We start from the raw sequence: 24,025 nt of genomic DNA, 5'->3' as shown, positions 1-24,025 counted from the left end.
ACTGCACTTGAAGAAACTTTCAAAGTTCTTGAATTTTTCCTTATTGATTGACCTTCATGTCTTAAAGTAATGGACTGTCATTTCTCTTGCTTATTTGAGCTGCTCTGGACCAAATAGGGCTATCTTCTGTATACCACCCCTACCTTGTCACAACACAACTGATTGGCTCAAACGCATTAAGGAAATTCCACAAATTAACTTTTAAGAAGGCACACCTGTTAATTGAAATGCATTCCAGGTGACTACCTCATGAAGCTGGTTGAGAGAATGCCAAGTGTGCAAAGCTGTCAAGGCACAGAGTGGCTACTTTGAAAAATCTCAAATATATTTTGATTTGTTTAACACTTTTTGGGTTACTACATGATTCTATATGTGTTATTTCATAGTTTTGATGTCTTCACTATCATTTCTACAATGTAGAAAAAAGTTTTAAAAATAAAAATAACCCTGGAATGAGTAGGTGTGTCCAAACTCTTGACTGGTACTGTATATATGTATTGACCATAGGAGTTATTGAGCATCTCAAGCCAACTCTGGTGGTGGAATGTACACAGCCGCAGTCCTAACAAATGACAATTAAAAAAATTAAAAAAGGAGCAATCAGCAGTTGCTACATACACTGAACAAAAATAAAAACGCAACATGTAAAGTGTTGGTTCCATGTTTCAAGAGCTGAAATAAAAGATCCCAGAAATGTTCCACATGCACAAAAAGCTTATTTCTCTCAAACGTTGTGCACAAATTTGTTTACATCCCTGTCAACAGCATTTCCCTTTTGCCAAGCTAATCCATTTACCTGACAGGTGTGGCATATCAGAAAATGTCAAACAATACATAGCCTCAAAACGTGGTTAATACTCATTTGAATAGCACGAATGGTTAGTCCTTGCATCCATAGCTGAATTTGAGTGATTACATTTCTCCAGCCCCATCCCTTAGCAGTCTCCCTGGTTTGTTAAAAAGCTTTATTGTTTCTATGACTGATTACCGCTTTAAGACCGCAAGCATCGGGGACTGCAGCATTGGTCCCAACAAATAACATCTCAGTAAATTCATGGAAAATGCTACCACTCAGCTAAACCATGCAGCCAGGTGACCCTGGTATGTGAAGTCATTTGGGACAGAGAGGGAGAGAGAGACGGAGTAGGTCTCTATGGGTCTATAGTGTCCGGCCTGCCTGCAGCCACAGTGTGTTTAACCAGGCAGGCCCCTCTGGGTCCCCCAGCCCAGTAACAACAGGCCTGGGAGTGGGTGACCTGGTTAAACACCCCCCCCCCCTAACCCATCTGCGTATGCCTGTTTTATCTGGCCTGGGAGGTACATACTCTTCCAGAGAGCGTGGGACTGTGACCGACCACGTTGACAAACCTCTCCCATGGGAGCGCAGAGCCAAGCCAGGCTGGGGATCGTTACATCCCCCCCCCCCCCCCGCAGAGGGACGGGGGTTGCAGAGGCATGTGTATGCATGCGAGTATGTGTGCGCAAATGTGGAATATGGGTAAGGGGGATAGTAGTGGAGGGGTGAGATTGAAAGGAGGATGACAGGAAAAGGATGGTGAGGAGATGAATATCTGTCAGCCAGGCCACCGTGGGTCCTCCAACGATGAGTGAGGTGGGGAAGCTACCTCAATTTCTGGCCATATAGTCAGGGACATAGGCATTCCATTTTCTCCATTGGTAACTGTTGGCTGTCATTACGACTGATCAAATTCAGTCTAGTCAAAAGCATTATAGCAAAAACAAAGCAGTCAGTTTCCACAGTTGGGACCGACTGACTCTGAAAGGAAGGCCAGAAAAGTAGGCTTTAACAAGCAGCAGCACTCTGGTCAGGCAGCCTCGTCCTAACCTTGTTTGCCAGTGTAATAGAGGCAAGCCATAGTGGCCAGTGGAAAGGCTATGTTGCTCTCGGGAGAGAATGTCAATTTAAACAGGGGAGAAGTAGGGAGGGAACAAGGGAGGTAAGGAGGAAGATCGATGGTCGGGCCTCCGGACACAACAAAGGCCTCCTTTAATCCTCGACCGGGGTGGCATATGCTCCGCTAGTTTGCTTAAGGCCATTATTACTCAATTGCCTTTCTTCTCCCCCATATTATTTTTTTGGGCAGGGGGGGTGCTCTTGCTTTTCTTTTCTCTTTTGGCCCACGCTGTCAATCACTTCTTTCTTGGGCCATGATAAACGGTCGTCCGGCCTCGCTCTTTGCAGTGGGGGTAAGGTGGGGGGCAGGGGGCCCTTCTGTTAGAATACCCGGCTTAGGGACACAGGCTGTTGGTTGGGCCAGTAGGTACAGGAGGCAGGCTGGGTTGGTTAGTTTGTTTGGAGCCCTGGTGGTCTTTATCCTCCTAGGGGCTTTACGTCTCTGTCAGAGCGAGCAAACACGGAGGTCGTACAGAACGGCCCCTCAACTCACAGCCAAACACGCTCTGAGGATCCTAGCTGTGGGATACTAACTGGGACACAGAGGGTGAATCCATCTGATAAAATGGACCGGAGGAGATGAGGTCTTCCAAGTCATGAAATGACTCTGAAAAGTACAAGTCAGTGATTTAAGCCTAATAATAGTGCTTGAAGATTAAAGCAATACATTTTTCCCCTCCGCCCTAAACATCTGGTGTGTGTGTACCGATTGATTGCATACTGCATCAAGACCGTTTCTTAGATACACAGTACACATTAGGAGAAAGCAACACTTTCCAACCTCGGTGAGTACTTTGAAAGCAGTCCTGCATGTCACACACCACAGTGTGGCCTCAACAGGGTGCTTTTTGGGGAGCTCATCACAGTACAGCGTCCAACGCTCCTCAGCATAATGCCGGTGCTCTGGATACCATCACTTGGCATGGCGACACGGGTCTCACAAGCACGCCTGTTTGCAGGCCAGACCACAACGCACCGGGTCCCTGAGGACCCATCCAGGCTGCCCCCCTTCCCCCCCTCATTTGCCTTCAACTTGGGTTGGAGGGGCGCGTGGGCAGTGGGCTGGAATGCTCCCTCTACACTCCTCCGGGGGCTCCTCCTCAGGCCTTCATTAGGGGTATTGAACGCTGTGGGTGCATTTGGGCTGGCCAATAACAGCAGCTGTAGCAGCACTCTGGGCATTAAGGTAATAAAAGAGACGCAGCAACGTTCCCAGATAGAGACAGACGTAGTGGACTTTGGGGAGCGTGACAGCGTGAGGAATTAATAAAGTAATTATTTGTATAACATTGTTACGCGTTTAAAGAGGAGACTTCCCCATGTTCTGTCGGATAGAACATTTTTAGAAAGGACCGCAGCTGTCCCCGGCATTAGCACAGCTTTGAAGCAGGGAGGGAGGCCCCTCGCGACTCAGTCCCCCTGCTCTGCCCTCCTGTCATTTCAACAGCATAGCCAGGAGAACGTTACACATTCTCCCTCAGCTCCACACTGACCAAACGTGCACTCAGAGGGAGGGGGGGGGGGACAACAATGAAAATACCAACAAAACAGACATCTAGGACTACTAATCTATTGGGGAGACCAATGGGTTGTAACAGAACTTAAAAATGGAGAGAAACACAATGTCATTTCCATTTTCCTGTGTGTCGGTCTTGTCATGTGGCCCTTCCCACCAGGTTTATAGCATTTTATGGCAGTTTATAGGGATGACTGAGGGGCATATGAGGGGGTGGGTGTACAGGGTGGTAGTCACACACAAAGGGGGTGTTTGGCATTGCCTGTGCATTGGGTGTGGGACCCCTGCAAGGTGGCATTTCTCAGTGGGTTGATCGATCATACAACCCCCTGCCTGCAATCTTAGGCTGACAGCAGACCAGGCAAGTTAGGGGGGGGGGGGGGGGGGGCTTATCTGAACCACTGTCAATGAATGGGGGGAGGGTGTTGTGAACATGGTATGGATATTTTGTGTATTAGATGGTAGAGGTCAAGCAAACACAGCCCACAAGCTCGCTCATTTTTTATTGACAAATCTAAGGGAACTGTAAACATGGCTAAGACTTCACAAGTTAACCACCAACAGCTGTTTGAACCTTGTTATTCCATGTTTATGTAGCCTTTACTTCAGCTATAAAACACAACTGATGTAATGTGATATCCTTTTACAGCCCAGGAGCAGATGTTGGGGAATGCAGGTGTGCCAAAAGCCTCAGACACCAAAATAAAAAACTGATCTCGAAGCTAACTCAACTTTGAGAAAAGAAAACCTCTCCAAAACACCTTATGGATTAGACTGAATACCACAGGTAGCATCAGTCATTGGGGAAACACTCACCATTGTCAAACTGATCTGGAATCTGAAAGAGAAGACAGGAGGACAGTGAGAAACGGTCCACTTCACACACACTTGCGTGATTGCCAGGTCAGTGTCAATCAGATGGTACTGTTGACAGAAACTCTTGACATGAATTACAATATATGGCAAATGCATAAGGTAAATAACATGACATTTTGTGGTTGTGTTGATGTTCAAACGTCAGTGTCAGCCAATTCAGCGGGGTCCAAACCACCACCTCTCAAATACTACTGAATATTCCTTTATTGAAGTCGATAGCCATCCAGGCTAGTTAGCATTTAATCTCTCCTATGCATCTAAACCAGGGGTAGGCTATAGATTCAGACACAGGTCGATTTGTCAGCAAAAATGGTCAGGGGGTCAGAAAATAATACATTTGTCCACTGCATGCCTAAAAAGAGATTTGTATTTGTAAATAACAATCATTTCATACCTTGATTACGTCGAGACACGATCACATCTCTTTGTTTGTGGGGATACCTGGGAACAGTTTTCCTAAAATAAACTAGTTATTAGTTGAATTCCTGCTGATTTGACAGACCCCAAATCACTGGTGGACCGGTTTTGGCCCAGGGGCAGACCCCTGATCTGAACAGAACAGAAAATCTGTACCAATGCTTCAAAGTCTTCTTAACAGTTTAGGCAGGGACTAATGTACCAATTTTTTTTAAAAGAGCCATTTTTCTCCTTGAGAGCAAAGACACCAAGACCGTCCAAACCACACACATTCTACTCTCCGCCTGGACAGACATGTGTGTAATAATATCCAGTATATTGAACCGGGGCGCTGCTGCATGTCTCTGTGCGTTATGTGCAGTCATGCCTGTGTGTAACCCTCCCCCTGGCCCCTCCCTCGTGGTGACACTTTCAGCAGCGCTCCACACAAGCCCACCAATTACCAGACAAATTAAATCTCCCAGCTGATGAATATTCAGCTGCATCTGCCACCTGGGGGTCTGCCTGCCCGCCCGGCTAGAGAGAACCAGCCGGGGGCCACCACATGCTGCACGCTGGGGCCACCCCATGGGAACAGAGGTTGTGGGCTGTAGCAGTTTTATCCCCCTTCAACACCCCTTCCACCCTAACAAGGCTGCCCTGAGGGGGTTGCAGTAGTTGGAGACAGACTACACAACTACGCCCCCTGCTGCCTGTGCATGGTCATAAGGAGTTTCCCTTATATAACGTACATCATTTGATCACTGACACTGTACATGATTTAGATAAGCAGTTATCTATAGTGACTTATTTCCCAATTATATTCGATTCATTTTATAATGTGCCAGGTAAACCTGTATATTAGGGCAAAGGTAAGGTGATGGGCCAATGGGGAAAAAGGTAAACACATGATGATAACTCAGCCTAGTGTGCCCTCTTGTGGCTGTGTAAGGAGAATGAGAAATCATCCTTTACACTTGCCCTAAAGAGGTCCACACAGTCTACGCAAACGGCATCGGAGGTCCGTTTGCGTTGCGTTCCAAATATTCAGCTGCACAAATGGACGTAGAACTACGTAGCGAGCCATGCAAACGAACCTCTGTTGGCTCCGTTTGCGTAGACTGTGTAGCGCCCAAGAGATTCTTTGCTGGCAGCCAACCTTGGAATTTAAAGCACTCAGACTAGACATCTCAGTCAGAGATAAGCTTAGGAAAGGCAGGCAAATGACTGAGTCGTATCAACTCCTATGTCGGTAATGTCTAGTACATAGTGTCCAGCATTTCCACCTTCCTTTCCAAAACCAATAGTGTAACGTATGCTTAAGCTAGTCAGGGTTGGAGTCTGTTCAGGACATTAGTCGAAATTCATAAACAAATCATTATCAATGAATTTACCTTATTTCCATGCCCCCGATTTTATAATTAGCCTAATTAATGGAACTAACCTTGAATATCATGCACTCTCAAGAAGAGCTACCAATTTTAGTCTGAAGTTTACATACACCTTAGCCAAATACATTCACAATTCTTGACATTCAATACTAGTAAAAATTCCCTGTTTTAGGTCAGTTAGGATCACCACTTTATTTTAAGAATGTGAAATGTCACAATAATAGTAGAGAGAATGATTTATTTCAGCTTTTATTTCTTTCATCACATTCCCAGTGGGTCAGAAGTTTACATACACTCAATTAGTATTTGGTAGCATTGCCTTTAAATTGTTTAACTTGGGTCAAATGTTTTGGGTAGCCTTCCACAAGCTTCCCACAGTAAGTTGGGTGAATTTTGGCCCATACCTCCTGACAGAGCTGGTGTAACTGAGTCAGGTTTGTAGGCCTCCTTGCTCGCACACGCGTTTTCAGTTCTGCCCACAAATTTTCTATAGGATTGAGGTCCAGGCTTTGTGATGGCCACTCCAATACCTTGACTTTGTTGTCCTTGAGCCATTTTGCCACAACTTTGTAAGTATGCTTGGGGTCATTGTCAATTTGGAAGACCCATTAGCGACCAAGCTTTAACTTCCTGACTGATGTCTTGAGATGTTGCTTCAATATATCCACAATTTTCCTGCCTCATGATCCCATATATTTTGTGAAGTGCACCAGTGGCGGTTTGGAGCAATGGCTTCTTCCTTGCTCAGCGGCCTTTCAGGTTGTCGTTATTGGGACTCGTTTTACTGTGGATATAGATACTTTTGTACCGGTTTCCTCCAGAATCTTCACAAGGTCCTTTGCTGTTGTTCTGGGATTGATTTGCACCAAAGTACGTTCATCTCTAGGAGACAGAACGAGTCTCCTTCCTGAGCTGTACGACGGCTGCGTGGTCCCATGGTGTTTATACTTGCGTACTATTGTTTGTACAGATGAACGTGGTACCTTCAGGCATTTGGAAATTGGATGAACCAGACTTGAGGTCTACATTTTTTTTTTCTGGAGGTCTTGGCTGATTTATTTTTCCATGATGTCAAGCAAAGAGGCACTGAGTTTGAAGGTAGGCTTGAAATACTTCCACAGGTACACCAAATGACTCAGATGATGTCAATTAGCCTGTCAGAAGCTTCTAAAGCCATGACATAATTTTCTGGAATTTTCAAAGCTGTTTAAAGGCAGTCAACTTAGCGTATGTAAACTTCTGACCCACTGGAATTGTGATACAGTGAATTAGAAGTTAAATACTCTGTCTGTAAACAATTGTTGGGAAACTTAACCAACCTAACCAACTTGCCAAAACTAGTTAGTTCACAAGAAATTTGTGGAGTGGTTGAAAAACAAGTTAATTAATAAATAAATAAATAAATATATATATATATATTGGCTTCCTGTTAAGGCAAGGGCTGATTTCAAGGTTTTACTGCTAACCTACAAAGCATTACATGGGCTTGCGCCTACCTATCTTTCCGATTTGGTCCTGCCGTACATACCTACACGTACGCTACGGTCACAAGACGCAGGCCTCCTAATTGTCCCTAGAATTTCTAAGCAAACAGCTGGAGGCAGGGCTCTCTCCTATAGAGCTCAATTTTTATGGAATGGTCTGCCTACCCATGTGAGAGACACAGACTCTGTCTCAACTTTAAGTCTTTACTGAAGACTCAGCTCTTCAGTGGGTCATATGATTGAGTGTAGTCTGGCCCAGGAGTGTCAGGACTACCTGGCATGATGACTCCTTGCTGTCCCCAGTCCACCTGGCCGTGCTACTGCTCCAGTTTCAACTGTTCTGCCTGCGGCTATGGAACCCTGACCTGTTCACCGGACATGCTACCTGTCCCAGACCTGCTGTTTTCAACTCTCTAGAGACTGCAGAAGTGGTAGAAATACTCAACTGACACAAATGCCAACTGACATTTACTCCTGAGGTGCTGACTTGCTGCACCCTCGACAACTACTGTGATTATTATTATTTGACCATGCTGGTAATTTATGAACATCTTGGCCATGTTCTGTTATAATCTCCACCCGGCACAGCCAGAAGAGGACTGGCCCCTCTCTAGCCTGGTTCCTCTCTAGATTTTTTCCTAGGTTTTGGCCTTTCTAGGGAGTTTTTCCTAGCCACCGTGCTTCTACACCTGCATTGCTTGCCGTTTGGGGTTTTAGGCTGGGTTTCTGTACAGCACTTTGAGATATCAGCTGATGTAAGAAGGGCTATATAAATATATTTGATTTGATTGACCGCAACCTAAGTGTATGTAAACTTCCAACTTCAACTGTAAAAACAAGCAGAATGCTGCTAGAGCATAAATATTCCTTGCCTCTGCTCTGACTAGAGCTTGTCTGGCCCATTAAAGCATCTCTCAAGAACCAGTTCTAACACAGAGCAGTGAATTAACTCAGAAAAGACTTGGGTTTGCCAAATTGGACTTTCAGAGGAGGTTGACATTGTACGAGGTGTGCGAGTGCTCATTTAGGGGCCATTCACACCTCGTTACAACACTGGGGCAGAGGCCCGGGAGACCAGGGGCAGGCCATGTTCCCGAAACAGCAACAGGATGGCCATGGGAACTCACCAAACATCAGGAAGTGGCCACTCATTGCTCTGAGAGATGAAAATAGTTCAAATCAAATGTTATTGGTCACATGCGCCGAATACAACAGGTGAAGACCTTACTTACAAGCCCTTGAGCAACAATGCAGCTCAAGAAAAACTACTAGAGTGTACAAGATGGATGTATGAGACCATAGACCCTCACAGCAACAAACTGGTAAGGAGCATTATAAGAGATGTTGCTTGAGCTAGTGAAAGGAATGAGAATTGGTTGTCACCAATGTTCCCTCTAAGCTGCTTGCAGCTCCCCAGGACTGCCTGCGCAGAGAAGCACGAGATTGAACTTCACTCATTGTCATACGTGGATCTGTGCCATTCTCTTTGTTTACAGCATGAGCGGTCGTGAGTAGATGCTCTTGTTTTGAGATCAAAGCGAGAGCTGCATGTTGCCAAGTGCGCACATTTGTTCATATCCTTGGCTAGTTAGTGAGTTAATAGCCAAGTTATAGATAATTGGTAGTCAGCAATGGGGAAGTGAAAGCTTCCTACAAGAGCGCAAAACCTGTGCATTTCTAGAGATCTTTGAAAAGGGAGTCTGGTAACGAGATTGTATTTTGAGACAGGCTTGAATAAGAAGGTAGCATCATTTCTGTGATTCTCTGTAATAAATGCTATCGGAATAATAATGCATTTTATTTTGTCGTGGTTTCTTGAATCAAACATTGTCACCTCCTTGTCTGAAGGACAAGTGGATAAACGGGTTAATGTCAAGCCCTGCATGTTTTTTTCACAAAAGTCTCATGGAATGTAGGCTTACATTGAACACCACTGATTTGCAGCTACTGTAGGCTGAATGATAGAACAGCTATTTTCATGTTAAGATGTTATTGAATGCATTTTCCCCATAGTTTAATTTTTTAATGGTAGGCCACTCCAGTAGGCCTACATTATGAACAAATAGGGGCTGCAGGTAGCCTAGCGGTTAGAGCGTTGGCCCAGTAACCGAACGGTTGCTGGTTCGAATCCCCGAGCTGACAAGGTAAAAATCTGTCGTTCTGCCCCTGAACAAGGCAGTTAACCCACTGTTCCCCGGTAGGCCGTCATTGTGCACAGAATTTTCACAACATTCAAGTTTGCGCTCAGCAGACGTGAAAATTGCTCAATGCCGGATTTTTTAAAATCTGTTTTGGAAATTCAGCAGAAACTTGTCCAACACCTAGAGCAGTGGTCAATCTTTCGAGTCATGATCACTTTTATAGTCAAAAAGCAAGCAGAGATCTATCGCTCAGAATTTTTTTAAACTTAAAAAGAACATTAACCTACTGAAAACTGTTCTGTAGGAATGGAGGTTTGTGCAGTAGGCCTAATATATTATTCACAGCATATTGGCTATATGCCTGGCCTACCAATATTGTTCTTCTCAGACCACATATTTCAAAACTCGAGCTTTGATAACAAAATTAATCAGTTGGTGTAGCACTTGCGAGGCACAGCTGAGCATAAATTGAACATTTGCTTTTTTTTATTTTACAGGACTGATGGTACCTACATCTGATGATCAAGGTGCTTTCAAGACAACCGGGAACTCTGGAGAAAGACAAAAAACGAGGTCAAATCATGACGTCAGTGACCTTCAGTCACAGTCCATGCTCTCTTCTTCCATCTTCGAGACTGACCAGAGGGAGGGGACAGTCGTCCACCTGAAGGCCAAACTCGAGTCGCACTGCATCTTCCTCACGCACAAATTAATGTTGTTCCTATGACCTGAGAAAGTGAAATATTCCTTGAAATTAAAATAGACAGGACGAGCAGCTAATAATAAAAACGCAGGGCTATCGATACACTTGGCTACTCACTCATTGTATCTGCAGAAGCAAATGGAAGTAGGGAGAAGCGCTTTTAAGCTTTGTAATAGTGTTGAACAAAAACAGTGTTGACAGAGCTGAATTAATAAATAATATGACATTAAGTCACTCTTTGCTGTATTTGACAGTCTCTTCCTGGTCATGGTCTTAAAAGTTATGAAATCTCACTTAGCCAAGTATGCTGTGGCCGAGGAAGCTGTAGGAACGGTGATTTGAGCTATCCGATTTATTGGTTCAAAATGGTAACACTTTGCCTTCTGAATCAAGTGCACCTACCACCAACAGCGCAATAGGAATAATACATTTTATTAAAATGAGCACAAGCCTTTCTCGTGAGCTTTTCTACAGAAATGTTTGCCGATCGACTAGGAATGCCTTGATGATCGACCAGTCAATCGCAATTAACCGGTTGGTGACCGCTGCCCTAAAGTGACAAAATTGTTTCTCATATTACAAGATAATAGTTTTAATCGATTGCAAAACAGGGGAAAATGGGAGCCAAACAGAACCCAATCCAAAGGCTACTTGACATACGATAAGGCTGTAGAATTACTGATGTCACTCAGTACAAAATTGAGTGCCTCCTTATTTTATCCCCCCAGAGACTCAGTGTAGATGACTCATCATGCTTTCACTAGCATGTTCAGCCTTAGAACCTTAAGGCAACTGCATTAATGCAAAGCCAAAGATATGCTGCTGTACATTGGCCTTGAAATGTTACTGCATTAATCTACCCTTGCAGTCTTCCATCAGACAGGTGTTCCAGACATTAGTCTCCTCTGCTTCCTGAGAGGACGCAATAGAGATGAGAACAGGGTCCAGCTCCTTTTCTCACAGTGACACACAAAGACATCCAACACAGCTCCTCCAGTCTGAGGGGGACATGGGTGGGATCCAGCACCCAGAAGCCTGGCACACTCCACTCACAGCAGCCTGACAAGTGTGCCCACAAGAGCCCTTTGACGTGGGTGATAGGTGAGAAAAGCTTACTCTTAAGTGCCCACCTACAGCAAAGTTCCAAACCCAGAGCTCTAACCTCTGGAAGTGGGCCACAACTCACGGCAACCTAACAAGTGTGCCTTTTGAAGTGGGAACAAGCTTAAAATTGTAAAGTGACCAACAGTGCATGAGAAGTGAAATAAGTGTGCTCTTTGAAGTGCCCCAAACCTTTTACCACTGACACAGGCCACAATCTCCTGAAGTGTAGCCTTTGGTGGCTTGGTCTCACTTAAGGCAGGACATGATGGGCAACACTTCATGAGGAAGTGTGCCAGAGGTGTAGAACCGCAGACCAGGATATCATCTGACCAAACATTTGTGCCAAACAGGACCAAATCGACCACTTAACCTAAGACTTGGTTGTAGAGCTACTGATGTCCCTCAGTACAAGAATGAACACCTAATTTCCTCCCCACAGAAACTCATAAGTGTAGATGACTAGTCATGTTTTCAGTAGCATGTTCAGCCTTAAAACCTCTGGCTACTGATGAATGCAAAGCCCAAATATGCTGCTGTACAAGATGGCCCTTGGATGCAACTGCATTCATCTACCTTAGGACTCTTCCATTGGACATGTGGGCCAGACGTTCACGTTAGGCTCTTCCGGTTCCGGAGAGGAATCCATAGAGATGTCAACAGGATCCAGCTCCTTCTCGCACTGACACCCAATGGGTTCCAATTGACACAGCTCCTCCAGTCTAAGGGGGGAAGTGTTGGATCCAGCACCAATAGGTCTGGCACACTCCACTCACAGCCTGACAAGTGTGCCCTTTGAAGTAAGAGAAGTGTGCTCTTTCAAGTGCCCACCTTCCCAATCCCACACCTCTAACCCGTGGCAGAAGGCCACATCACATAAGGCCCACATTCCTCAAATCACAGCAGCCTGAGAAATGTGCCCTTTGAAGTGGCCACAGGTTAACTATAAAACACCAAATGAGGGTCTTTGGTGATGAAGTGAGCCCTAGGAAATGTCAAAGTCCCCAAACCCACAGCGCTAACCCCTGGCACATGCCACATATCACAGTTACCTGAGACATGTGCCCTGAGGAGGACGTCGCCCACCATCCTGTTCTCATTCCACACATCCTGCCCAAGCTAATGCCTCTGAAAACAGTGATTACAAGAGTCATCTCCACCAACTACAGTATGTTCATCTTGAGGCAAGCTCCTTCAGTGGCTTTTGGATTATATTTTACCCTCTGATTGGGTGTAACTTATAGTAAAATGGTGATACATTGCTGTAAGCACAAGGAACCTTAATATTAGGCAAGTAGCTGGTCACCTCATGTACTATGATAAGGTTTTCATTCAAAAATTGTTGAGTAAATGGACATCAATTCAGTCAGGGATCGATCACATCATAAAAGCTGAGCCTTGGAAAGGTGTTGCAGACTTTATGCTCCTCTGGTTCCAGAGAGGAAGCAATAGAGGATGAGAACAGGATCCCTGGACTTCTCTCACAGTGACACCCAAAGACCTCAAATTAAACACAGCTCCTCCAGTCTGCAGGGACAAGTGTGGGATCCAGCACTAAGAGGCCTGGCACACTCCACTCACAGCAGCCTGACAAGTGTGCTTTTCAAAATGCCCACCTTCCTAACCCCACACCTTTAACCCCTGGCAGTTAACAGACTATTTACAGTAGGCTGACAACAGTGCCCTTTGAAGTGGACAACAGGACCACACCTGAAAGGTGAAAGTGTGCTCTTTGAAGTAGCCACCTGCCCAGACTCACACCTCTAGTCCCTGATGTGCCTTGTGGGAAACCATACACACCGCAAGCGCTAGCTTGAACCAATTGACGAGCTACATGGGATCTACCTGAGAAGTGTGATAAGTGTGTCATTTTACATCACCACCTTCCATTAAGCACACTTTAAAACCCACTGGAACAAGCCACTGTCTGCTTGAAGTTCTACAGAACTTCGTCTGGCAATCTTTTACCTCTACTTTTCAATAATTGGTCCTATAAGGCAAAACACCATACATTCTGCATCTAAACATGTTAATGAAAACATACCGCGTTTCCTTGTTCATCCACTGAATTGCTACCTGTAGATAGGGAGGAAAAACACATTACTCATGATAGTAATATACATCTATTTGTTTGAAACATGAGTATTTATTGCATGCATCAGATGCCATGTGTCCACAAATCAAATTACTTCTGAAAAGCATGGCACCGCACAATGTGTCATGTGTTTCAGAAAAGAGACAGACATCGTGAAACATTCAACCGTTCCTTTTGACAAGTATGGTCATGTCTTCTACCATCCATCTAGGCTGACAGTAATGACAGAAAGTACAATAACACTGGAATATGCCAAGGAATTTAAATATTTGATTCATAAACAACAGCTATTGAACAGTAACTTGATCAGAAAAGTCAGACACGCTTTAAAAACACATATAAATACATATATTAAAACACATTTGAGAAAGACAAGTGCAAAGAAACAGATGATGAAACTTCTACACCATTGAAATGAGAGATGAAAGGCGAGTAATATACAAAATGCCCATTCACCAAAAGCTCAAAACAAGTTATCAAGAATGCCCTCCTAAAAGGAAATATTCCACAGAGCAAGGAGAGGGTGTCCCAAATCACTCCACTATCTTCAGTATGACCTTCACTAGTGCTGCTGGTTAAGTGTCAGCCCTTGACATGCTGCTGCTCTGACAGAGTGGAGGGAACCAAAGAGGGAAAATGCGGACTCACCGAATACGTACACCATGCCGACGGCACCCCCTATCCCCATCAGGCCTGCTAAACGCATCACCATCTTCTTGGCATAAGCTGTGTTCTCCTTCTGTTTCTTGTCCTCTCCCTGGTCCTGCTTCTGCTCCGAGTCCCCATCCCCCTCTGGAGGGGGCTGTCCCTGTCAATGCAAACAGCCAGGTCAGATTCCTTTATATTTCCTAACACAAGCCAACTAGACATTATATTGGGAATACATAGCTACAATACAGAATAGCTTGGAAAAGAAGGCTTTTTTTATCATTTAAAGGGAAATGAGATTATGCATCTGTAACGGATGTGAAATGGCTAGCTAGTTAGCGGTGGTCCGCGCTAATAGCGTTTCAAATCAGTTACGTCACTCGCTTTGAGACCCTGAAGTAGTGGTTCCCCTTGCTCTGCAAGGGCCGCGGCTTTTGTGGAGCGATGGGTAACAACGCTTCGTGGGTGTCAGTTGTTGATGTGTGCAAAGGGTCCCTGGTTCGCGCCCGGGTCGGGGCGAGGGGACGCCATAAAGTTATACTGTTACACATCTAGTATATCTTCCAAGATGGCATAGCAGTCAGACGTCCTTTTGTCCTCGTCTTGTCGTGTCCCGTATGTATGTATGTATGTATGTATGGCCTGCTGGAGGTCATTTTGCAGGGCTCTGGCAGTGCTCCTCCTTGCACAAAGGCGGATATAGCGGTCCTGCTGCTGGGTTGTTGCCCTCCTACGGCCTCCTCCACGTCTCCTGATGTACTGGCCTGTCTCCTGGTAGCGCCTCCATGCTCTGGACGCTACGCTGACAGACACAGCAAACCTTCTTGCCACAGCTCGCATTGATGTGCCATCCTGGATGAGCTGCACTACCTGAGCCACTTGTGTGGGTTGTAGACTCCGTCTCATGCTACCACTAGAGTGAGAGCACCGCCAGCATTCAAAAGTGACCAAAACATCAGCCAGGAAGCATAGGAACTGAGAAGTGGTCTGTGGTCACCACCTGCAGAATCACTCCTTTATTGGGGGTGTCTTGCTAATTGCCTATAATTTCCACCTTTTGTCTATTCCATTTGCACAACAGCATGTGAAGTTTATTGTCAATCAGTGTTGCTTCCTAAGTGGACAGTTTGATTTCACAGAAGTGTGATTGACTTGGAGTTACATTGTGTTGTTTAAGTGTACCCTTTATTTTTTTGAGCAGTATATATATATATATACACACACACCGTTCTTTGCATATCTTTTATATCTTTTATTTCCCAAAAACTCAACTTCAAAACGCTTTCCTGCAACCCGCCTCACCAATTACAAAAAAAAGTATTATTTACCTCAAATCTGAAAATTTGACAATATAAGCTAACCAGAAGCTAGCCAGTTTACTGGCTAACGTTAGTATTTCAGCTAACCCCGGTTTGTGGTCATCAGCTATTCCTTTAGCTCGTTAATCTATCGCCACTTTTGTACAACGCGACTCAGACCAGAACATACCGGACCTATTTTTCTCCATATCCCCGGATTTCAACCGCAAGCTCTGGACATTTACACCTTGATTTCGCAGCTAGCTAGCTGCTACTCGTGTGTCTATTGGCTTACGTCGATCCCGGAGAAAACATAAATTATTCCGGAGCTAGCCAGCTGAAGAGTTCCATCAGCCACTCCTGGGCTACAATCACCTATCCGGACCCGTTTTACTGCCAATGCGGAGCCCCACCGGGCCTTCACGACTGACTACCGACGTTATCTGCCCGAGGGAGTTATCCAACTGGCACCTCCGTCGCGACGTTACCTGAACGCTCATCTGGGGCCCGCTAATCGTTAGCTGTCTTATCGGACAATTTTTTCTTGGGTCACTATAACTATATCTATTTTGCCAATTGGATTGATCCCCTCTACCACACGGAACCCCACTAATCTACTGACGGAAACGCACGAGGCGGCTAAAAACAGACCTCCATCCTATGCTAGCTTGCTACCGATAGCCCGGCTAGCTGTCTGAATCGCCGTGACCCCAACCAACCTCTACTCACTGGACCCTTACGATCACTCGACTAAACATGCCTCTCCTTAATGTCAATATGCCTTGTCCATTGCTGTTCTGGTTAGTGTTTATTTCTTATTTCACTGTAGAGCCTCTAGCCCTGCTCACTATACCTTATCCAACCTTTCAGTTCCACCACCCACATATGCGATGACATCACCTGGTTTCAATTATGTTTCTAGAGACAATATCTCTCAATACCTAGGTTTACCTCCACTGTATTCACATCCTACCATACCTTTGTCTGTACATTATTCCTTGAAGCTATTTTATCGCCCCCAGAAACTTCCTTTTACTCTCTGTTCTAGACGACTAATTCTCATAGCTTTTAGTCGTACCCTTATCCTACTCCTCCTCTGGTGATGTAGAGGTGAATCCAGGCCCTGCAGTGCCTAGCTCCACTCCTATTCCCCAGGCGCTCTCTTTTGATGACTTCTGTAACCGTAATAGCCTTGGTTTCATGCATGTTAACATTAGAAGCCTCTTCCCTAAGTTTGTTTTATTCACTGCTTTAGCACACTCTGCCAACCCGGATGTTTTAGCCGTGTCTGAATCCTGGCTTAGGAAGACCACCAAAAATTCAGACATTTTCATCCCTAACTACAACATTTTCAGACAAGATAGAACGGCCAAAGGGGGCGGTGTTGCAATCTACTGCAAAGATAGCCTGCAGAGTTCTGTCCTACTATCCAGGTCTGTTCCCAAACAATTTGAACTTCTACTTTTAAAAATCCACCACTCTAAAAACAAGTCTCTCACCGTTGCCGCCTGCTATAGACCACCCTCTGCCCCCAGCTGTGCTCTGGACACCATATGTGAACTGATTGCCCCCCATCTATCTTCAGAGCTCGTGCTGAAACATGCTTAACACCCCAGCCATCCTACAATCTAAGCTTGATGCCCTCAATCTCACACAAATTATCAATGAACCTACCAGGTACCACCCCAAAGCCGTAAACACGGGCACCCTCATAGATATCATCCTTACCAACTTGCCCTCTAAATACACCTCTGCTGTTTTCAACCAAGATCTCAGCGACCACTGCCTCATTGCCTGCATCCGTAATGGGTGTGGTCAAACGCTCCCTGAAACACTTCAGCGAGCAGGCCTTTCTAAATCGACCTTGGCCGGGGTATCCTGGAAGGATATTGATCTCATCCCGTCAGTAGAGGATGCCTGGTTATTTTTTTTTAAATGCCTTCCTCACCATCTTAAATAAGCATGCCCCATTCAAGAAATTTAGAACCAGGAACAGATATAGCCCTTGGTTCTCTCCAGACCTGACTGCCCTTAACCAACACAAAAACATCCTATGGCGTTCTGCATTAGCATCGAACAGCCCCCGTGATATGTAACTTTTCAGGGAAGCTAGAAACCAATATACACAGGCAGTTAGAAAAGCCAAGGCTAGCTTTTTCAAGCAGAAATTTGCTTCCTGCAACACAAACCCCCAAAAGTTCTGGGACACTGTAAAGTCCATGGAGAATAAGAACTTCCCTTCCCAGCTGCCCACTGCACTGAAGATAGGAAACACTGTCACTGACAAATCCACTATAATTGAGAATTTCAATAAGCATTTTTCTACAGCTGGCCATGCTTTCCACCTGGCTACCCCTACCCCGGTCAACAGCACTGCACCCCCCACAGCTACTCGCCCAAGCCTTCCCCATTTCTCCTTCTCCCAAATAGAGTCAGCTGATGTTCTGAAAGAGCTGCAAAATCTGGACCCCTACAAATCAGCCGGGCTAGATAATCTGGACCCTTTCCTGCTGAAATTGTTGTCACCCCTATTACTAGCCTGTTCAACCTCTCTTTCGTGTCGTCTGAGATTCCCAAAGATTGGAAAGCAGCTGCGGTCATCCCCCTCTTCAAAGGGGGGGGGACACTCTTGACCCAAACTGCTACAGACCTATATCTATCCTATCCTGCCTTTCTAAGGTCTTTGAAAGCCAAGTCAACAAACAGATTACCGACCATTTCGAATCCCACCATACCTTCTCCGCTATGCAATCTGGTTTCAGAGCTGGTCATGGGTGCACCTTAGCCACGCTCAAGGTCCTAAACGATATCTTAACCGCCATCGATAAGAAACAATACTATGCAGCCGTATTCATTGACCTGGCCAAGGCTTTCGACTCTGTCAATCACCACATCCTCATCGGCAGACTCGACAGCCTTGGTTTCTCAAATGATTGCCTCGCCTGGTTCACCAACTACTTCTCTGATAGAGTTCAGTGTGTCAAATCGGAGGGTCTGTTGTCCGGGCCTCTGGCAGTCTCTATGGGGGTGCCACAGGGTTCAATTCTTGGACCGACTCTCTTCTCTGTATACATCATGATGATGTCGCTCTTGCTGCTGGTGAGTCTCTGATCCACCTCTACGCAGACGACACCATTCTGTATACTTCTGGCCCTTCTTTGGACACAGTGTTAACAACCCTCCAGGCGAGCTTCAATGCCACACAACTCTGCTTCCGTGGCCTCCAATTGCTCTTAAATACAAGTAAAGCTAAATGCATGCTCTTCAACCGATCGCTGCCTGCACCTGACCGCCTGTACCTGACCGCCTGTCCAACATCACTACTCTGGACGGCTCTGACTTGGAATATGTGAACAACTACAAATACCTAGGTGTCTGGTTAGACTGTAAACTCTCCTTCCAGACTCACATCAAACATCTCCAATCCAAAGTTAAATCTAGAATTAGCTTCCTATTCCGCAACAAAGCATCCTTCACTCATGCTGCCAAACATACCCTTGTAAAACTAACAATCCTCGACTTCGGTGATGTCATTTACAAAATAGCCTCCAATACCCTACTCAATAAATTGGATGCAGTCGATCACAGTGCCATCCGTTTTGTCACCAAAGCCCCATATACTACCCACCACTGCGACCTGTACACTCTCGTTGGCTGGCCCTCGCTTCATACTCGTCGCCAAACCCACTGGCTCCAGGTCATCTACAAGACCCTGCTAGGTAAAGTCCCCCCTTATCTCAGCTCGCTGGTCACCATAGCAGCACCCACCTGTAGCACGCGCTCCAGCAGGTATATCTCTCTGGTCACCCCCAAAGCCAATTTCTCCTTTGGCCGCCTCTCCTTCCAGTTCTCTGCTGCCAATGACTGGAACGAACTACAAAAATCTCTGAAACTGTAAACACTTATCTCCCTCACTAGCTTTAAGCACCAGCTGTCAGAGCAGCTCATAGATTACTGCACCTGTACATAGCCCATCTATAATTTAGCCCAAATAACTACCTCTTTCCCTACTATATTTATTGATTTTGCTCCTTTGCACCCCATTATTTATATCTCTACTTTGCACATTCTTCCAATGCAAATCAACCATTCCAGTGTTGTACTTGCTATATTGTATTTACTTCACCACCATGGCCTTTTTTTGCCTTTACCTCCCTTATCTCACCTCACTTGCTCACATTGTATATAGACTTATTTTTCTACTGTATGTTTGTTTTACTCCATGTGTAACTCTGTGTTGTTGTATGTCGAACTGCTTTGCTTTATCTTGGCCAGGTCGCAATTGTAAATCTCAACTTGCCTACCTGGTTAAATAAAGGTGAAATAAATAAAATAAATAAATATGCCGGTTGCTAGTGCCAAATCAAACTAACTCAGTGACGTAAGACATTGGTCATAGATTCGAAAGATTTAGAGATTCAATTTAAAGTAAAATATCCTGCACTGTTATTAAACTGTGACAATAAGATTAATCAGTGTGCGTGCAGGAAATGCATTGGGGGCGTGGAGGGTATATCTGACCTTCAAAAATCTTCTAAAAAAACCTTGACAGATACCATATATCTAATGTAATGTTAGACTTGTACATAAGCCTTGATGTGTGAAAAATAAATAGATGGTGGCTGAAAATGGGAGTATAAGCGCATAGCTAGCTGTATATCTAGGTAAAGCTAGTTAGCTAACGTTACTTGGCTAACGTTAGGTGATGAATCCACTTGGTAGCTAGCTGGCTAGTATCATGCTATAAGGCTAGTTTATCTCCTGGAATATGCCTGGATGTGTGACATGTGAAAGTAAGCTGGTGATTAGCTAACGTTACCTAGCTAGTTAGTTAACGTTAACTCACTGGCAATTGAAAACAAAGATATGTAGCTTAACTAGCTAATTATTACAGCTAGTAGCAAAGGCAATGTTGGTAGGCTAGCTAGCTGACTGGATACAGACAGTTGGGATGACAGTGTTATCTGGGATCCTTGGGACGTCACTACCTAATTGAAGGTGAAATGTAAATGGTTTAGCTAAGTGTTAGGGTATGGGTTAAGGTTAGGTTTTATGGTCAAGGATCCCGAATTGGAATGACATGGATGGCAGGATAGCCTAGCTCAACATGCTAAATCAGCGAATATATTGGTTCAGAAAATAATGAGGTGTAAATGGGAAAAAAATAGTATTGTGAGAGACCCGGAGGTTCAACAAACTGGAAATGACAACTCATGAAAACCAAACCAGCTAATTGATTAAGTGTCTCTTTGGCTTTTCTGTAACATTTCTTGTTAAAATTATGTATATCTAGCTAACGTTACCTAACCAAGCATGGAGGAATATCAGTTAGTCAGCTAGCTTGACTCACCTGACTCTTCTGTTGCTGCTGAAGCCTCTCTTGCAAGATTGCTTGAGCGAGTCCACCTGTAGCACTGCCATCTCCTGTTGGCGGCTTCTCCGTGGAAAGTGCCCGAATCAAGTCCACCCCCGTGGAGTTGGAACCCCCTCTCCCTCCGTTCCTGAGCCTGAGGAGGCCCCTGCTCGCCCGGACACACATGGGGAACATCGACGTTGCCGACATCTTGAATGGGACAGAGCCGGTGAACATAGCGCGAGTGAAAAGGACAAACGCGCCTGATTGGCTTATGCTACTCTGAGCGACAGCCATAAAGTGCAATAAAAATCGTTAAAGATCACGTGGAACAAAATAGGGCGGTATTTACAGCCTTTTCTCCAATCGAAACAAAGATTTGTTGACCTTCGAATACAACCTAAAATGTCCATCATTACTGATGGCAGTGCCCAAAGTCTGTTAAAAATACATCCCTGACCTGTAGGCTTTTACAGAACGGCAGTTTATATACTGTAATACAACAAAGTGTATTTTATATTCCTGTACAACTATTATTCCCTTCGACCAGTGTAAGTTATAAGACATGGCTTAGTTTGCACAACTTTTAGTCCCCTGTTCATTGCCATACTTTCTTATTTTCATGTTGCTTCTATTTTGCTTTTCTATATCTAATATTCATGACCACTAGAGGGCAGCCACAACAACACAGTTGCATCTGCTTCAGGTTATGTGTGTTGCATCCACAGATATAGAACTATTCTATTTCTATGGTTGCACCTACGGACCAGGGATGATTTGCAACTGTTGTACCTGTGCACCACTCTATTTGTGGACATTATTTTAAGGGATCAGTTGCATAAAAACAAATGAAGAAAACAAATGAAGCCGCAAATATATAATTTATTGTCTTCATTAAACAACAAATGTTAATCAAAAAGTGTTTAACACAAGAACAAATTACTTGTTGACCACCCGTGGTAACCAAAACAATCAGTTCTTCACAAATATTACAGATAAAATTACACCCCAAATTCAACTTACAAGTTCAAAGCATCAAGCAAACATTCACCTACACCACATGAGTAAATCAACTGTTGTCTTTTGTCACATGTTCGATACCCAGGCCATTCAAAGGTAGCACGGTTGCTGTCTGTGTTCAGCTATTACATTAGAATGGTACCCAGACTAATTCAAAGGGTGCCTTTCAGCAGGCCACATTCTATGCACTGTTGGAACAGGCTACCGCATAACTATTGCATAGCTGTTCTCACAAGGATCAATTACCATCTCTGAACAAAACAAAAGGAAATTAAGATAGTGTCGAAACTCATTGATTCTCTTATTCTGTATTTTGTTTATGGCATTAGCAACAAGAATTCCCCTCCTCTGCGGCAGCCTCATCTTTCCCCCCGGGCCAAAGGGGTGCACTGTTTATCTTGTCGCCCACTTTAGCAGCCTCACTCTGAACACCATCACTTCCAACACGCTTCTGTATTTCAGAGGCCATGGTTAAAAATGATTTCTCTACATTATCAGCATTTTTCGCACTGGTCTCCAGGAATGGAATCTTTAGGGATGAAGCAAATTCCTGAAGCAATCGTACCAAGAAAAAGAGAGCGCAGAATTTTAGGACATTTATCACAACGGAACAAAAGCACAATACCTATGATTGACAGTAATTTGTAGTTAATGAGGAATCTATTGTGCATTGGTGACACAAGCATTTTATGAATGAGAACAGACACTTACTTGACCAGTGGCAGAGTCCACTACCTTTTTAGAGACCAAGTCACACTTGTTTCCCACAAGCAACTTGGAGACATTTTCACACGCATAGCGGTCAATCTCCTCCAACCACTGCTTCACGTTGTTAAAGGACTCCTGGCAAAATAGTTGAAATCTTGTACATATAGTTTTATCTCTAACTCTGGTACATTGCGATGCAATAGACGGTCAATCCAGCCCATAGCGACGAAGTGTTGAAATATACTGTATTACCTGATCAGTGACATCATATACAATGATGATCCCATGTGCTCCTCTGTAGTAGCTGGATGTGATGGTCCGGAACCTCTCTTGTCCAGCTGTGTCCCACTAGGAGAGATAGATCAAACAGTTTGAATTTACAAACAATCCTTACCACATCCCCATCACCAAACTGTACAAATGGCACTATGCAGAGTTTGTCTTGTAAATATGTACTTACAATTTGTAGTTTGACAGTCTTCTGTTCCATTTCAATCGTTCTGATCTTAAAGTCGACCCCGATTGTGCTGATGTAGCTCTCTGTGTAGGTGTCATCCTGAGGAGTAGAGACCACTGAGCAGTTTTATTATTTACAATGGGAGAATGGGCTGAACAAACCTTCAAACAGTGGTTAATTACTGGGTTGGATGACATTTTGCAGTGTCCTTTCCACAAAGGAAATAGCCTTCGCTTCTGTTTGCACTAGACTCATTGCTATATGGAACAACACCAAAGATTGTGTGTATTCTTTTTTAACACAATGCCTACCGCAAACCGCAAGAGCAGGCAAGACTTGCCGACACCAGAGTCTCCTATAAGAAGCAGCTTGAACAGGTAGTCACTGAGGAAGACATTACATTATTATTTAGGTTGATTATATCAAGTAGGTTAAAAAAAATAAACACACCATTGATAGACCTAACATGCACTATGGTTATTGCATACAAAGCAACAAAAAATGTGTCCCAAGTTCAGAGAGCATTTTTTTCTCCCACAAACCTTTAACTGTAGCTACAATGTTATCCAAGACAATAGCCTACCTAAACATGACACCACATCCTGCTTCGACAACCGTACAAATAATACTACAATGACATTATCACTCACAACTCATAACTACTTACTATTCAGGATTCATGGCCAGATATCTGGATCCAGAGGGCAGAACGTAAAAGAAAAGGAATACAACTGCGAACAGAACGTCTGTGTTACCTTTGGCTTTTCACAGATGCATTGTGTTTCCGTCCTTCAGAGGGCAAACAGCACCAGCACCTTGAATGATGAGCCGGGAGTCCTATCATTTATTAAAGCCTAAGATCATGTTTCAATGTGGTCAGTACCTGAGTCTTAAAGCTGTAGCCTGGTTAAGCTTCAGAAATG

The 24,025-nt window shown here is 44.5% G+C and overlaps 2 protein-coding genes across 3 annotated transcripts in view; both read right to left on the bottom strand.

The window, feature by feature from the left end:
* LOC139547783 (mitochondrial import inner membrane translocase subunit TIM50) overlaps positions 1 to 21,193 on the bottom strand; it is a 32,106-nt gene extending 10,913 nt beyond the window's left edge. Inside the window, exons 1-4 of one of the 2 annotated variants that reach the window (XM_071356850.1) lie at positions 20,915 to 21,193; positions 14,267 to 14,426; positions 13,568 to 13,599; positions 4,248 to 4,269 (exon numbers count right to left, since the gene is read on the bottom strand). In XM_071356850.1, coding sequence (XP_071212951.1) covers positions 4,248 to 4,269; positions 13,568 to 13,599; positions 14,267 to 14,426; positions 20,915 to 21,154 — 454 coding nt within the window. In that variant the 5' untranslated portion in view covers positions 21,155 to 21,193. Of the gene's footprint in view, positions 1 to 4,247; positions 4,270 to 4,701; positions 5,062 to 13,567; positions 13,600 to 14,266; positions 14,427 to 20,914 lie in introns of those variants that run through there. The other variant, XM_071356851.1, reaches the window with a different exon arrangement.
* A 586-nt stretch (positions 21,194 to 21,779) lies between these two features.
* Positions 21,780 to 23,984, bottom strand: LOC139547781 (ras-related protein Rab-1A-like). Its single transcript, XM_071356848.1, has 6 exons — positions 23,770 to 23,984; positions 23,414 to 23,486; positions 23,106 to 23,201; positions 22,898 to 22,993; positions 22,649 to 22,780; positions 21,780 to 22,487 (listed from the first exon to the last, which is right to left on the bottom strand). Exons 1-6 carry the CDS (start codon positions 23,781 to 23,783, stop codon positions 22,263 to 22,265), a joined length of 636 nt encoding a protein of 211 aa, XP_071212949.1. The 5' UTR covers positions 23,784 to 23,984; the 3' UTR covers positions 21,780 to 22,262.
* Positions 23,985 to 24,025: the final 41 nt, after the last annotated feature.

The sequence above is a fragment of the Salvelinus alpinus genome, chromosome 21, assembly GCF_045679555.1.
Source record: "Salvelinus alpinus chromosome 21, SLU_Salpinus.1, whole genome shotgun sequence".
NCBI lineage: Eukaryota > Metazoa > Chordata > Actinopteri > Salmoniformes > Salmonidae > Salvelinus > Salvelinus alpinus.
The sequence above is the reverse complement of the archived record's forward strand: the minus strand, read 5'-3'. Positions and strand labels throughout refer to the sequence as shown.

Coding starts and splice junctions, on each gene's coding strand:
- LOC139547781 (XM_071356848.1), bottom strand. Junction 23,202..23,413: donor GCCTGCTCTTGCGGTTTGCG/GTAGGCATTGTG, acceptor TCTACTCCTCAG/GATGACACCTACACAGAGAG. Junction 22,994..23,105: donor AGACTGTCAAACTACAAATT/GTAAGTACATAT, acceptor TATCTCTCCTAG/TGGGACACAGCTGGACAAGA.